The sequence below is a fragment of the Coregonus clupeaformis genome, chromosome 30, assembly GCF_020615455.1.
Source record: "Coregonus clupeaformis isolate EN_2021a chromosome 30, ASM2061545v1, whole genome shotgun sequence".
NCBI classification, from domain to species: Eukaryota; Metazoa; Chordata; class Actinopteri; order Salmoniformes; family Salmonidae; genus Coregonus; species Coregonus clupeaformis.
Genome location: NC_059221.1, coordinates 43,219,976 through 43,235,210, shown reverse-complemented (window position 1 = coordinate 43,235,210; position 15,235 = coordinate 43,219,976). Strand labels below are relative to the sequence as shown.

The following is a 15,235-nucleotide window of genomic DNA, read 5'->3' as shown; positions in this document are numbered from 1 at the left end:
TCTCTCTCTCTCTCTCTCTCTCTGTCTCTCTCTCTCTCTCTCTCTCTCTCTCTCGTTTTGTATTCAGGAAAGCCTAATGTCTTCATTCAGCTGGACCTTGAGGCAGAATTCCATTTCACTCATCTTATCATGACCTTTAAGGTTAGACATGTCACAGAGCAATTAGTAACCCTTAGGCAGTGTGTTAATTGTATGCATCATATTGAAATGCCCTGTGTCTTCAAACGTGTCTACATACATCTCACCCCATCCCTCTACTGTCACACAGACGTTTCGCCCAGCAGCCATGGTGATTGAGCGATCGGCAGATTTTGGACGTAACTGGCAGGTGTACCGCTACTTTGCCTACGACTGTGCCTCGGTCTTCCCCGGGATATCCAAAGGTCCCCTGCGCAAGGTGGATGATGTCACCTGTGAGTCCCGCTACGCTGACATCGAGCCATCCACAGAGGGAGAGGTGAGTCTGATTGGCTAGAGATAAATCACTATTACTATTATATAATAATTAATATAATTAGCAGATGCTTTTATTCAAAGCGACTTATAGTCATGCATATGGGTGGCCCCGGGAATCGAACCCACAATCCTGGCCTTGCAAGCGCCATTCTCTACCAACTGAGCCTTACAGGACTTACAGCATATATTCATATATCCATAAATGTAGATGTCATTCAACCACCTGTCCTGTTCCTCCTCTTCCTCCAGGCGATCTACAGAGTTCTGGACCCTGCCATCCGCATTGAGGACCCCTACAGCCCCAACATTCAGAGTAAGAGAACATCAGCAGTCACCACAACTGCCAACCACTTACCCCATGTTTAGCCAAACTCACACAGCCGACATCAGGGCTGTCCAACGCTGTTCATGGAGCTACCTTCCTGTAGGTTTTCACTCCAACCCTACCGCACCTGATTCTAATAATTAGCTGGTTGATAAGCTGAATCAGGTTAGTTACAACTGGGGTTGGACTGAAAACCTACAGGAGTGTAGCTCTCCAGGAACAGGTTTGGAGAGCCCTGGTGTAAACCTACAGGAGGGTAGCTCTCCAGGAACAGGGTTGGTGTGAACCTACAGGAGGGTAGCGCTCCAGGAACAGGGTTGGAGTGAAAACCTACAGGAGGGTAGCTCTCCAGGAACAGGGTTGGAGAGCCCTGGTGTGAACCTACGGGAGGGTAGCTCTCCAGGAACAGGGTTGGAGTGAAAACCTACAGGAGGGTAGCTCTCCAGGAACAGGGTTGGAGAGCCCTGGTGTGAACCTACGGGAGGGTAGCTCTCCAGGAACAGGGTTGGAGTGAAAACCTACAGGAGGGTAGCGCTCCAGGAACAGGGTTGGAGAGCCCTGGTGTGAACCTACGGGAGGGTAGCTCTCCAGGAACAGGGTTGGAGTGAAAACCTACAGGAGGGTAGCTCTCCAGAAACATGGTTGGAGAACCCTGGTGTGAACCTACAGGAGGGTAGCTCTCCAGGAACAGGGTTGGTGTGAACCTACAGGAGGGTACTCTCCAGGAACAGGGTTGGAGTGAAAACCTACAGGAGGGTAGCTCTCCAGAAACATGGTTGGAGAACCCTGGTGTGAACCTACAGGAGGGTAGCTCTCCAGGAACAGGGTTGGTGTTAACCTACAGGAGGGTAACTCTCCAGGAACAGGGTTGGTGTGAACCTACAGGAGGGTAACTCTCCAGGAACAGGGTTGGAGAGCCCTGGTGTGAACCTACAGGAGGGTAGCTCTCCAGGAACAGGGTTAGTGTGAACCTACAGGAGGGTAACTCTCCAGGAACAGGGTTAGTGTGAACCTACAGGAGGGTAGCTCTCCAGGAACAGGGTTAGTGTGAACCTACAGGAGGGTAGCTCTCCAGGAACAGGGTTAGTGTGAACCTACAGGAGGGTAGCTCTCCAGGAACAGGGTTAGTGTGAACCTACAGGAGGGTAGCTCTCCAGGAACATGGTTGGAGTGAACCTACAGGAGGGTAGCTCTCCAGGAACAGGGTTAGTGTTAACCTACAGGAGGGTAGCTCTCCAGGAACAGGGTTAGTGTGAACCTACAGGAGGGTACCTCTCCAGGAACATGGTTGGAGAGCCCTGGCCTACATGATACAGCAACTGCCACCCTGCCATATACTGACGTCAATCAGCCATGCTCATACAACCCCTTAAAATAATGGCCCGTGACAGGCTGCTCTGCTCTCTGCTCTGGGGTCTGACGCCTTGTCTACTATAGGGCGGGATGTAAAAACCAGCTGCTCTCTCTACCCCACACAAGCTGTCCCTTATGTTTTGACTGGCATGGCTTCACGGTTTTCCCAGGAACAAGAGCAACCTTTCCTAAGTAGTTGAATGTAACAGAGTAACTGTACACTAATCTCTCTCTCTCTCTCTCTCTCTCTCTCTCTCTCTCTCTCTCTCTCTCTCTCTCTCTCTCTCTCTCTCTCTCTCTCTCTCTCTCTCTCTCTCTCTCTCTCTCTCTCTCTGTTCTTTAACTTTAGGTAAGGAAACAGTAACTCTTCACTGTTTTCCCAGGAAAAAGAGCAGCCTTTCCTAAGTAGTGACAGGGGGAGGTTCTTAAGAGTCTTAATAAAACCAAGGTACAGGTTGACCCTGACCCTTTAACTGGATATGTTTCCATGTTGTCCTGACAGACACACTCTGAATGAGTAGCTAGCACACTGCCAAGATCATTAATCATCTCCACTTGTTTAAGGGAACTTGTGTTTGTCACTCATTAGCTCTCCCTTCTGGGACATCTTATGTTAACTCTCAGGCGATATAGGCTTTAGCTCCAGTTTGACAGAGAGAGGGAGACACACATTTTGAGGGTGTTCAGTGATTTTAAAGTGTTGAAACCTGATGTGTTCCTGCTGTAATGGAGACGGTGGAATCTGCTAGCGTGCCACAGAATATCAACACGGAGGGAGGATGTCTTAGAGGAGGGCGATATGAAGCCTGCCTGTCAGGATGGGTATACAGTTACAGAATGCCTATGGTTTAGTATGGTTTAGTTTGAGCACTTTCCCATGGAGATATCCTCCACAGCAAGATAACTTAAAGAGGATAGAGGTAATCCTATTCGGGAAGTTGGGGGAGCTATGGGCAGAAGGTACATTAGTATGTTAATAATAACAATTAAATGACATTAGCAGTGGCCTCACTGATACTCATAAGAGTTGGACATGGCTTATTGTGGTCCTGGCAAAAGCCTGATATTCCCCAAAGTCCTGTGGAACAGTGGAACTGATTTAAGGGAGTGGTGTTTTGCCTGTCAAGGTCCAGAGAACAGGCCTCTTCTGTGTGTGAGAAAGGATACGCTCAGATAGGCCAGGAGCACTGGATTTGAGCTTGCCCCTCTCCGCTCTGACTCATTTTCAGTGTAGTTGAATGTAACAGAGTAACTCTACACTAATCTCTCTCTCTCTCTCGCTGTTCTTCTTTAACTTTAGTTAATGAAACAGTAACTCATGAACTGTATGTGAGTCAAATAGAGGGAGGTAATGGAAGTAACCACACAAAGAATGCTAATAAGTGTTTCGTAAGAGTACAGTGAAGGGTAGCCGCCCCAAAACACAGCTTTTTAGCTTAGAGGTGTGAATAATTCTCCATTTGTTAGGTGGGACTTGCAAAGCAAAAGCCCCGACTTTAAATAGTCATACTTCTTCTTCTGCACGCCACTCCTCTTACACCGTTTAAGCTAGACATGCCATTCAAACTTTAAAATGTGTAGACTGGTCTGGAATAGTGTGCTTGCATACAACTTTCTGATATTATTTATACTTTTTAAACTATAGATTTCTTTGTATTTTTGTCCATCTTCATTCACTTTAATGTGACTTATTTCAACATTCTAAAGCTCCCCATTGTGACATCATCCCTTCCAACTTCCATTCACTGCAAATGCAACAATGCAACTTTCACACAAATCAGTTATTTTGACCACTTTCCGAACAAGTTAGACAAAAATGTAAAGGGTATGACATCTTCGTTTACTTCTCTGCTATTCTAATCTGGAATCTGACCAGAAATATCTTGTATCTAACGATACAGCTGTTTAATTAACCGCATCAACAACTTTTCGTCTTAAGTTTTTCAAACAACTGCCGTTTTGACCACTTTCCCAGCACATTAGACAAAAACTTAGAGGGTGTGACATCTTGGTCTACTTCTGTGCTGATTCAAATCTGGAAATAAGAACAGAAATATCTACTACCAATCAAGAGGTACAGCTGTTTTAGTAACCACATAAACTAATTTAGCTAACTTCCCACTTAACTGCCATGGAACTTTTCAGAACTTTCAAATTATAACAATGGAGGTGCACATTCTAAGCATGAGACAATGAGTAAACATTGGTGAAGTTTAAAATAAATTTAAAAACATTATTTTATCCCAAGCGTTTACAGCTTACTTCAACCATACAGTGTTCTCGGGGTGATGAGAGGGTGTTGGGTTTGCGCCAGTTTTCCTTGATGGCCAGAAAGCTCAATTTTAGTCTCATCTGACCAGAGTACCTTCCATATGTTTGGGGAGTCTCCCACATGGCTTTTGGCGAACAGCAAACGTGTTTGCTTATTTTTTTATTTAAGCAATGGGTTATTCTGGCCACTCTTCCGTAAAGCCCAGCTCTGTGGAGTGTACGGCTTAAAGTGGTCCTATGGACAGATACTCCAATCTCTGCTGTGGAGCTTTGCAGCTCCTTCAGGGTTATCTTTGGTCTCTTTGTTGCCTCTCTGATTAATACCCTCCTTGCCTGGTCCGTGAGTTTTGGTGGGCGGCCCTCTCTTGGCAGGTTTGTTGTAGTGCCATATTCTTTCAATTGTTTAATAATGGATTTAATGGTGCTCCGTGGGATGTTCAAAGTTTCAGATATTTATTTATCTGTACTTCTCCACAACTTTGTCCCTGACCTGTTTGGAGAGCTCCTTGGTCTTCATGGTGCCGCTTGCTTGGTGGTGCCCCTTGCTTAGTGGTGTTGCAGACTCTGGGGCCTTTCAGAACAGGTGTATATATACTGGGATCATGTGACAGATCATGTGACACTTAGATTGCACACAGGTGGACGTTATTTCACTAATTATGTTACTTCTGAAGGTAATTGGTTGCACCAGATCTTATGTAGGGGCTTCATAGCAAAGGGGGTGAATACATATGCACGCACCACTTTTCTGTTAATAATTTTTTTGAATTTTTTGAAACAAGTTATTTTTTTCATTTCACTTCACCAATTTGGACTATTTTGTGTATGTCCATGACATTAAATCCAAATAAAAATCAATTTAAATGACAGGTTGTTATGCAACAAAATAGGAAAAACTCCAAGGGGGATGAATAATTTTGCAAGATACTGTACATTAATTTATTTATCAAATCCTAATAAAATACCAATACCAAAGGATAAAGCTGTTAAAAGAAAGTTATGAATGGGTAGATAAATAAATAGGATAGAGAAATAAATGAAGGATACAGGCATGGAAGACCCAATGGATGGAGGGCTAAAGGGATAAAACAAGGTTCAGTTGGACTGATTGGTATGATAAAGGAATGAATGTATGGTTGAAGGTGTGGCTGGTGTGTATGTCTGTGGGGGGGTGGGGGAATAATTGGTAGTAGCTATTTCTGTTCTGATTTCAGATTTGAATATCAGAGAAGTAGACCAAAGTGCCATACCCTTTAAGTTTTTGTTGAGAAAAGTGGTCAAGGTAGCTGATTAGCATCAAAAGTCACAATGTTTACTCATTGTCTCATGCTTAGAATACTCTGTTATTACAGTTTACTGTGGTATTCTAGTAGGAGAGTGTATAAAAGTGTAGTAGGCTAGTCTGAGTGCAGTTATTTGTGACGAAATATGTGTAAGTAAGAAGGTTGATAGTGTAGTCTATCAAAGTAATCAGACCAATTATTTTACTCAATTTAACTTTGACTTAATATAGTCCCACACATTTTTATTCATGGGAAATGACCATCTAGTTTGTGTTTAAACACTAAGTTGAAGTGGAGAGAGAGGCAAGGTGAACAACGTGAAAAATATGTCGATGTACCCTTGAGCAAGGCACTTAACTCTAATTTGCTCCAGGGGCGCCGTACTACTATGGCTAACCCTGTAACACAACACATTTCACTGTACCTATCCAGTGTACTGTATGTGACAATAAAACATTATTTTAAAAAAAATCGATAACCATGCACTGAGACACTGTCTGTAACAGTCGGAAACTGACTCTCAGGGCCGTCATATTCATGGTGTAATTGATGGTGTGTCACGCCCTGGCTCTGGGGACTCTTATATGTTGAGCCAGGGTGTTAGTTTCTATGTGTAGTGTCTATGTTTTGTTTTCTATGTGTTCTTTTCTAGATCGTGTGTTTCTGTGTTGGCCAGGGTGGTTCCCAATCGGAGGCAGCTGTGTCTTGTTGTCTCTGATTGGGAACCATACTTAGGCAGCCTGTTGTGCACTTGTCATTTGTGGGATCTTGTTCCGTGTAAGGTTTGTTTGGTGTTTAACCTTGGACTTCACGTATCGTTTGGTTTGTTGTTTTGTTCGTGTGTACTAGAAAATAAAGAATGTACGCATATCACGCTGCGCCTTGGTCCACTTATTACGATGATCGTGACAGAAGATCCCACCAAATAAGGACCAAGCAGCGTGTCCAGGAGCAGACAGCCTGGACTTGGGAGGAGATTTTGGACGGGAAGGGGTCCTGGACTTGGGAGGAAATCCAGGCCGGAATGGATCGCCGTCCGTGGGAAGAGACTGTGGAGGCGCGCCATAGAGAGGAGCAGCGGCGCCAACCATGCCGACGTCGGACACGCAAGAGGCAACCCCAATAATTTGTTTTGGGGGGGCACACGGCTTGGACGGACGGGGCTGCTGGAGGCAGCTACAGGGCGTTCGGGCGGATTAGGAGAGGAGGCCACCGGGTTTGGGGGCTGGAAGGGAGGTTGGCGGAGCCTAGAGGTAGAGCAGAGCCAACTCCCCGTACTCAGGCTAGGCAGCGTGAGACTGGGCAGGTTCCGAGGTTTGCGGAGCTGCGTACTGTGCCGCGAGTGGTCCGGCACAGTCCTGTACGTCCTGTGCTAGCACCACGCACGTGTCGTGCGAAGGTGGGCATGCAGCCAGGACGGAGTGTGCCGGCTCAATGCTCGTGGCCTCCAGTACCCCTCCTCGGTCCCGGATATCCTGCGCCAGTGCCACGTGCTGTAGTGCCAGTACGAGTGCACAGCCCTGTAGGTCCTGTGCTGATGCCTCACACAGAGTGTGTAAAAATAGGCAATCAGCCAGGACGGGTTGTGTCAGCTCTTCGCTCCAGACCTCCAGTCCGTCTCCACAGCCCGGTCCGGCCTGTTCCTGCTCCCCGCACCAAGCCTGTGGTGCGTGTCGCCAGCCCGGCCCGGCCTGTTCCTGATCCCCGCACCAAGCCAGTGGTGCGCGTCGTCAGCCCGGTCCGGCCTGTTCCTGCTCCCCGCACCAAGCCAGTGATGCGCGTCGCCAGCCCGGTCCGGCCTGTTCCTGCCCCTCGCACCAAGCCTGTGGTGCGCGTCACCAGCCCGGTCCGGCCTGTTCCTGCTCCCCGCACCCAAGCCAGTGATGCGCGTCGCCAGCCCGGTCCGGCCTGTTCCTGCCCCTCGCACCAAGCCTGTGGTGCTGGGTCGCCAGCCCGGTCCGGCCTGTTCCTGCTCCCCGCACCCAAGCCAGTGGTGCGCGTCGTCAGCCCGGTCCGGCCTGTTCCTGCTCCCCGCACCAAGCCAGTGGTGCGCGTCGCCAGCCCGTTCCGGCCCGTTCCTGCTCCCCGCACCAAGCCAGTGGTGCGCGTCGTCAGCCCGGTCCGGCCCGTTCCTGCTCCCCGCACCAAGCCAGTGGTGCGCGTCGCCAGCCCAGTCCGGCCCGTTCCTGCTCCCCGCACCAAGCCAGTGGTGCGCGTCGCCAGCCCGGTCCGGCCCGTCCCTGCTCCCCGCACCAAGCCAGTGGTGCGCGTCGCCAGCCCGGTTCGGCCGGTTCCTGCTCCCCGCACCAAGCCTGTGGTGCGCGTCGTCAGTCCGGCACAGCCCGTGCCTGTTTCACCAGTGCCTGGTCAGGTACTGGTCAGCTGCTCCACACCGGAGCCTAAGCAATCCACTCTACCGATGTCCAGTCCAGCTCCAGCCAGCGGGACCAGACCAGGGCGCTACGGGGGTAGTTAGAGAGTGGTGGTCACGCCCGGAGCCGGATCCGCCTCCCGAGGCGGAATGCCCACCCGGCCCCTCCCCTGTTGGGTTTAGTTGGCGCGGTCGCAGTCCGCGCCTTTGAGGGTGGGTATGTCACGCCCTGGCTCTGGGGACTCTTATATGTTGAGCCAGGGTGTTAGTTTCTATGTGTAGTGTCTATGTTTTGTTTTCTATGTGTTCTTTTCTAGATCGTGTGTTTCTGTGTTGGCCGGGGTGGTTCCCAATCGGAGGCAGCTGTGTCTTGTTGTCTCTGATTGGGAGCCATACTTAGGCAGCCTGTTGTGCACTTGTCATTTGTGGGATCTTATTCCGTGTAAGGTTTGTTTGGTGTTTAACCTTGGACTTCACGTATCGTTTGGTTTGTTGTTTTGTTCGTGTGTACTAGAAAATAAAGAATGTACGCATATCACGCTGCGCCTTGGTCCGTTGCTTACAACGAGCGTGACATGGTGTAGCTGGAGCCTTTCCTTTGGCTTTGAAGTATAGGAATTAGGATGTTCATATAGCTTGTTGTATAGCTTGTTGTCTATCTCCTAATCTGTCTGTCTCACCTTCCCCCTTCCTCTCTTCTTCTCCTCTGCTTGCATCGTGCAGACCAGCTGAAGATCACTAACCTGCGTGTGAACTTCACCAAGCTGCACACCCTGGGTGACAACCTGCTGGACTCCCGCGCTGAGATCAAGGAGAAGTACTACTATGCCATGTATGAGCTGGTTGTCCGCGGCAACTGCTTCTGCTACGGCCACGCCTCCGAGTGTGCCCCTATTGATGGGATCAAGGATGAGGAGGGCATGGTGAGTAAGTGAAGGAACACAGCACTGCCCCCTAGCTGTAAGGAGGAAGAACTACCTTATAAAGTTTGCTGTTGTCTGAAAACAGAGGCAACTATGCAGAGGGAGTTAGAATGGGAGGGTGTGTTTAGGATTCTCTGGGGACTAATTCAGCCTCTCTGTCTCTCAGGTCCATGGGAGGGTGTGTTTAGGATTCTCTGGGGACTAATTCAGCATCTCTGTCTCTCAGGTCCATGGGAGGTGTGTGTGTAAGCACAACACCAAGGGTCTGAACTGTGAGCTGTGTGACGACTTCCATAACGACATGCCCTGGAGACCGGCTGAGGGACGCAACACCAACGCCTGCAAGAGTGAGTGGTGGTGGAGCACACCATAAGAAGAAACATCTCTTATCTGCAACACCACTGATTATTATTATGAGCACACCAGTCAAAAGTCATAACCAAAGGAATGAGACTCCAATCTTGATTACCATAACAAGAAACATTAAATTTCTTATTCATCTCCAACTCATCAGTTATGCATCACACAGCAGCAGTAAAAACCCAAAAGAATGAGGTTGTAATCAAATCTTAATTTCATGTTTTAATATCTGTCCTTTTGACTCTCCCAGAATGCAACTGTAATGGCCACTCCAACCAGTGTCACTTTGACATGGCGGTGTACCTGTCCACGGGCAATGCCAACGGTGGCATCTGTGACGACTGTCTCCACAACACCATGGGACGTACCTGTGAGATGTGTAAACCTTTCTACTACCAGGACCCCAGCAGGGACATCAGAGACCCAGGAGTCTGTACTGGTGAGTAGAGGGGGTCTGGAATAAAACACATCAGAGACCCAGGAGTCTGTACTGGTGAGTAGAGGGGGTCTGGAATAAAACACATCAGAGACCCAGGAGTCTGTACTGGTGAGTAGAGGGGGTCTGGAATAAAACACATCAGAGATCCAGGAGTCTGAACTGGTGAGTAGAGGGGGTCTGGAATAAAACACATCAGAGACCCAGGAGTCTGTACTGGTGAGTAGAGGGGGTCTGGAATAAAACACATCAGAGATCCAGGAGTCTGTACTGGTGAGTAGAGGGGGTCTGGAATAAAACACATCAGAGAACCAGGAGTCTGTACTGGTGAGTAGAGGGGGTCTGGAATAAAACACATCAGAGATCCAGGAGTCTGTACTGGTGAGTAGAGGGGGTCTGGAATAAAACACATCAGAGATCCAGGAGTCTGTACTGGTGAGTAGAGGGGGTCTGTAATAAAACACATCAGAGACCCAGGAGTCTGTACTGGTGAGTAGAGGGGGTCTGGAATAAAACACATCAGAGACCCAGGAGTCTGTACTGGTGAGTAGAGGGGGTCTGGAATAAAACACATCAGAGACCCAGGAGTCTTTACTGGTGAGTAGAGGGGGTCTGGAATAAAACACATCAGAGATCCAGGAGTCTGTACTGGTGAGTAGAGGGGGTCTGGAATAAAACACATCAGAGACCCAGGAGTCTTAACTGGTGAGTAGAGGTGGTCTGGAATAAAACACATCAGAGATCCAGGAGTCTGTACTGGTGAGTAGAGGGGGTCTGGAATAAAACACATCAGAGATCCAGGAGTCTCTACTGGTGAGTAGAGCGGGTCTGGAATAAAACATATCAGAGATCCAGGAGTCTGTACTGGTGAGTAGAGGGGGTCTGGAATAAAACACATCAGAGATCCAGGAGTCTGTACTGGTGAGTAGAGGGGGTCTGGAATAAAACACATCAGAGACCCAGGAGTCTGTACTCGTGAGTAGAGGGGGTCTGGAATAAAACACATCAGAGACCCAGGAGTCTGTACTGGTGAGTAGAGGGGGTCTGGAATAAAACACGTCAGAGATCCAGGAGTCTGTACTGGTGAGTAGAGGGGGTCTGGAATAAAACACGTCAGAGACCCAGGAGTCTGTACTGGTGAGTAGAGGGGGTCTGGAATAAAACACGTCAGAGACCCAGGAGTCTGTACTGGTGAGTAGAGGGGGGTCTGGAATAAAACACATCAGAGACCCAGGAGTCTGTACTGGTGAGTAGAGGGGGTCTGGAATAAAACACATCAGAGATCCAGGAGTCTGTACTGGTGAGTAGAGGGGGTCTGGAATAAAACACATCAGAGAACCAGGAGTCTGTACTGGTGAGTAGAGGGGGTCTGGAATAAAACACATCAGAGATCCAGGAGTCTGTACTGGTGAGTAGAGGGGGTCTGGAATAAAACACATCAGAGATCCAGGAGTCTGTACTGGTGAGTAGAGGGGGTCTGGAATAAAACACATCAGAGACCCAGGAGTCTGTACTGGTGAGTAGAGGGGGTCTGGAATAAAACACATAAGAGATCCAGGAGTCTGTACTGGTGAGTAGAGGGGGTCTGGAATAAAACACATCAGAGACCCAGGAGTCTGTACTGGTGAGTAGAGGGGGTCTGGAATAAAACACATCAGAGATCCAGGAGTCTGTACTGGTGAGTAGAGGGGGTCTGGAATAAAACACATCAGAGATCCAGGAGTCTGTACTGGTGAGTAGAGGGGGTCTGGAATAAAACACATCAGAGATCCAGGAGTCTGTACTGGTGAGTAGAGGGGGTCTGGAATAAAACACATCAGAGATCCAGGAGTCTGTACTGGTGAGTAGAGGGGGTCTGGAATAAAAACACATCAGAGATCCAGGAGTCTGTACTGGTGAGTAGAGGGGGTCTGGAATAAAACACATCAGAGACCCAGGAGTCTGTACTGGTGAGTAGAGGGGGTCTGGAATAAAACACATCAGAGATCCAGGAGTCTGTACTGGTGAGTAGAGGGGGTCTGGAATAAAACACATCAGAGACCCAGGAGTCTGTACTGGTGAGTAGAGGGTTTCTGGAATAAAACACATCAGAGACCTAGGAATCTGTACTGGTGAGTAGAGGGGGTCTGGAATAAAACACATCAGAGATCCAGGAGTCTTTACTGGTGAGTAGAGGGGGTTGACTGATCGCCTCTCAGGGCTGGGACATAGGAACTGTGTGTGTATTTCTTACATTATCAGACTGTATATGAGTGATGATATGTACATATGAAGGTTATTTTCTCCTTTGAAACCCTGCTATCACTTTATGTCCAGGAGGATTTGTGTTTACATGTTTTCTAGGTAGTGCGTACTAGTGTATGCGTGTGTCCGTGATGGTTATTAAAGCTGAGATCTGCAAGTGAAACGCCCCCAGGCGCATTTGTTATTGTTTCTGTTTTGTTTATAAAAGGAGGAGAGGAGCATCCAGCAAAAAAAATCATAGAACGCACTCTGCTGTTCTATCAAGCGTGCAATGATGTGCAATGATGTCAGAGGGGGAAAAAACAGTGTCGGTCGTTTGAAGTAACGTCTTTGTTGTTGTAATATCGCAAACGCTACAGATTCCAGCTTTAAGTTTGGCGTTAACAGGATGTCTGTTGTCTTCTTCTGCCAGCCTGTGACTGTGATCCTCATGGTTCCCTGAACGAGGGCATCTGTGACGGGCTTGACATGCCGTCCCTGGGCATGGTCGCTGGGCAGTGCCGCTGTAAGGACCACGTGGAGGGACCTCGCTGTGACAAATGCAAGTCTGGCTTCTTCAGCCTGAGAGCAGAGAATCCCCGTGGCTGCCAACGTGAGTGCAGAGGAGTAGGAGCATAGCATGATTCAGTCTAACAAATTGGACTTATTGTTGTACAAATTACCCTCATTTTATGTGGTCTTGTATATTAGAGATTTTGGAGCAATCTTTTGTTCAAAATGTTTGGTTTTGTCAGTGCTTTGAATAAACCTATGTATCATATTTTTGTAGATATTTATGTTCCCCAGTGCCCCCATAACTCCTGCTCTCCCCCCTCAGCCTGCCAGTGTGACCCCAGGGGTACGGTGTCAGAGAGACCACAGTGTGATCCTGTGAGCGGGGACTGCTTCTGCAAGCGCCAGGTCACCGGACGCAGCTGTGGCCAGTGTCTGGTAAGGGTCCAGGAGAGCCTCCCTCTTCTAACCTTAACACACACAGATACACTCGCACTCTCGCTTCTCTACATCTCCCATTCTTAGACTCTCTCTCTCTTTCTCTCTTTCTCTCTCTTTCATTCACACATACACCCTCCTGAATTCATAGGTGTTGCTGAGTGATTCGCATCCCCCTGTCACTTACCTAACTTCCTTGCCATGCCAGTAACAGTACCCAGGAATGTCTAAATTTAGCCCAGGGATGTCAGGCCTCTCCGGTTGGTGTGGGTTACAGCAGGCCAAAAATGGCCATCAGTCATTGGTCCTGACAGAGTGGATCCTGAATTCTCAGAAGCTGCATAAAGGCTTATTTTAGAGTCAAGAACAGACAACCACTATTTTGCACACATAACTTAAGCTCTACCAGCCTGCACTTATACAGTATGCCATTTTGATAGACAGGATGTATTTACAGTAAATAATTTTTATAGACAGGATGTATATACAGTATGCCATTTTTATAGACAGGATGCATTTACAGTATGTCATTTTGATAGACAGCATGTATTTACAGGATGCCATTTTGGAGCTAGGAACACCTGGTTGTGATATCTGAGTAGTTACCTATGACTCACATTCAAACCCATCAACTGACATGTATGGTCCAGGAACCCTGGCTGATGCAGTTGGTAGGTGGGAATGCAGTCTGTCTAGGGCTAACAGCTGTATGTCTGTCTGTCTGTCTGTCTCCCTCCCGCCCACAGCCAGAACACTGGGCACTGAGTCACGACCTGAATGGATGCAGAGACTGTGACTGTGATGTGGGCGGGGCCACAGATAACCAGTGAGTGACATAATGATCTGTTTCTGCATCACATATAATAAATAAAAAAACAAAATGGACTCTTAATGTATATCTCCACCTATGAATTTTGATTCACGTTGAACAACTACAGGATTACTGAATAGACTTATTATCTGTCTTCCCCGAGCTGCTCAATGGAGAACGGGCAGTGTCGCTGTCGTAGTCATATGACGGGCCGTCAATGTACCCAGGTGGAGTCTGGGTACTTTTTCATGGCTCTGGACCACTACACCTACGAGGCTGAGCTGGCCCTGCTGGGACCGGTAACTACTGCTGCTCCCTACAGACAGAACAGACTGGGCTGGACCCCTGTTTACATTGTTTGCACTGTGTTTGACTTGGTGTGAAAAAAGAAAGAAATGAACATCCTTGCCTTTCTTGCACTAACACTCACACTAGCACTGACTTTGCTGATAGCTGCTTTATATACACAGTACCAGTCAAAAGTTTGGACACACCTACTCATTCAAGGGTTTTTTCTTTATTTTTACTATTGTCTACATTGTAGAATAATAGTGAAGACATCAAAAATATGAAATAACACATATGGAATCATGTAGTAACCAAAAAAGTGTTAAACAAATCCAAATATATGTTATATTTGAGATTCTTCAAATAGCGACCCTTTGCCATGATGACATCTTTGCACACTCTTGGCCTTCTCTCAACCAGCTTCACCTGGAATGCTTTTCCAACAGTCTTGAAGGAGTTCCCACATATACTGAGCACTTGTTGGCTGCTATTCCTTCACTCTGCGGTCCGACTCATCCCAAACCATCTCAATTGGGTTGAGGTCGGGGAATTGTGGAGGCCAGGTCATCTGATGCAGCACTCCATCACTCTCCTTCTTGGTAAAATAGCCCTTACACAGCCTGGAGGTGTGTTTGGTCATTGTCCTGTTGAAAAATAAAGACCAAAGGACACATTTCCACCGGTCTAATGTCCATTGCTCATGTTTCTTGGCCCAAGCAAGTCTCTTCTTATTATTGGTGTCCTTTAATAGTGGTTTCTTTGCAGCAATTCGACCATGAAGGCCTGACTCACAGAGTCTCTTCTGAACAGTGGATGTTGAGATGTGTCTGTTACTTGAACTCTGTGAAGCATTTATTTGGGCTGTAATTTCTGAGGCTGGTAACTCTAATGAACTTATCTTCTGCAGCAGAGGTAACTCTGGGTCTTCCATTCCTGTGAAGGTCCTCATGAGAGCCAGTTTCATCATAGCGTTTTATGGTTTTTGGTCTGCACATATTACTACTATAAAATATATTTAGATTTGTTTAACAGTTTTTTGGTTACTACATGATTCCATATGTGTTATTTTATAGTTTTGATGTCTTCACTATTATTCTACAATGTAGAAAATAGTAAAAATAAAGAAAAACCCTTGAATGAGTAGATGTGTCCAAACCTTTGACTGGTACTGTATATAAAAAAAA

At 47.5% G+C, this 15,235-nt stretch overlaps 1 protein-coding gene across 2 annotated transcripts in view; it reads left to right on the top strand.

Annotated features, from left to right (window-relative positions):
- The window catches only part of LOC121546030 (laminin subunit beta-2-like), a 67,429-nt gene that overhangs the window by 35,137 nt on the left and 17,057 nt on the right, over nt 1-15,235 (top strand). For both annotated transcript variants that reach the window (XM_045209585.1, XM_045209584.1), the window contains exons 5-14: nt 68-141; nt 269-457; nt 706-769; nt 8,783-8,982; nt 9,209-9,329; nt 9,593-9,781; nt 12,435-12,614; nt 12,840-12,952; nt 13,699-13,778; nt 13,927-14,062. In XM_045209585.1, the coding sequence (XP_045065520.1) occupies nt 68-141; nt 269-457; nt 706-769; nt 8,783-8,982; nt 9,209-9,329; nt 9,593-9,781; nt 12,435-12,614; nt 12,840-12,952; nt 13,699-13,778; nt 13,927-14,062 (1,346 nt within the window). The remainder of the gene's footprint in view (nt 1-67; nt 142-268; nt 458-705; nt 770-8,782; nt 8,983-9,208; nt 9,330-9,592; nt 9,782-12,434; nt 12,615-12,839; nt 12,953-13,698; nt 13,779-13,926; nt 14,063-15,235) is intronic.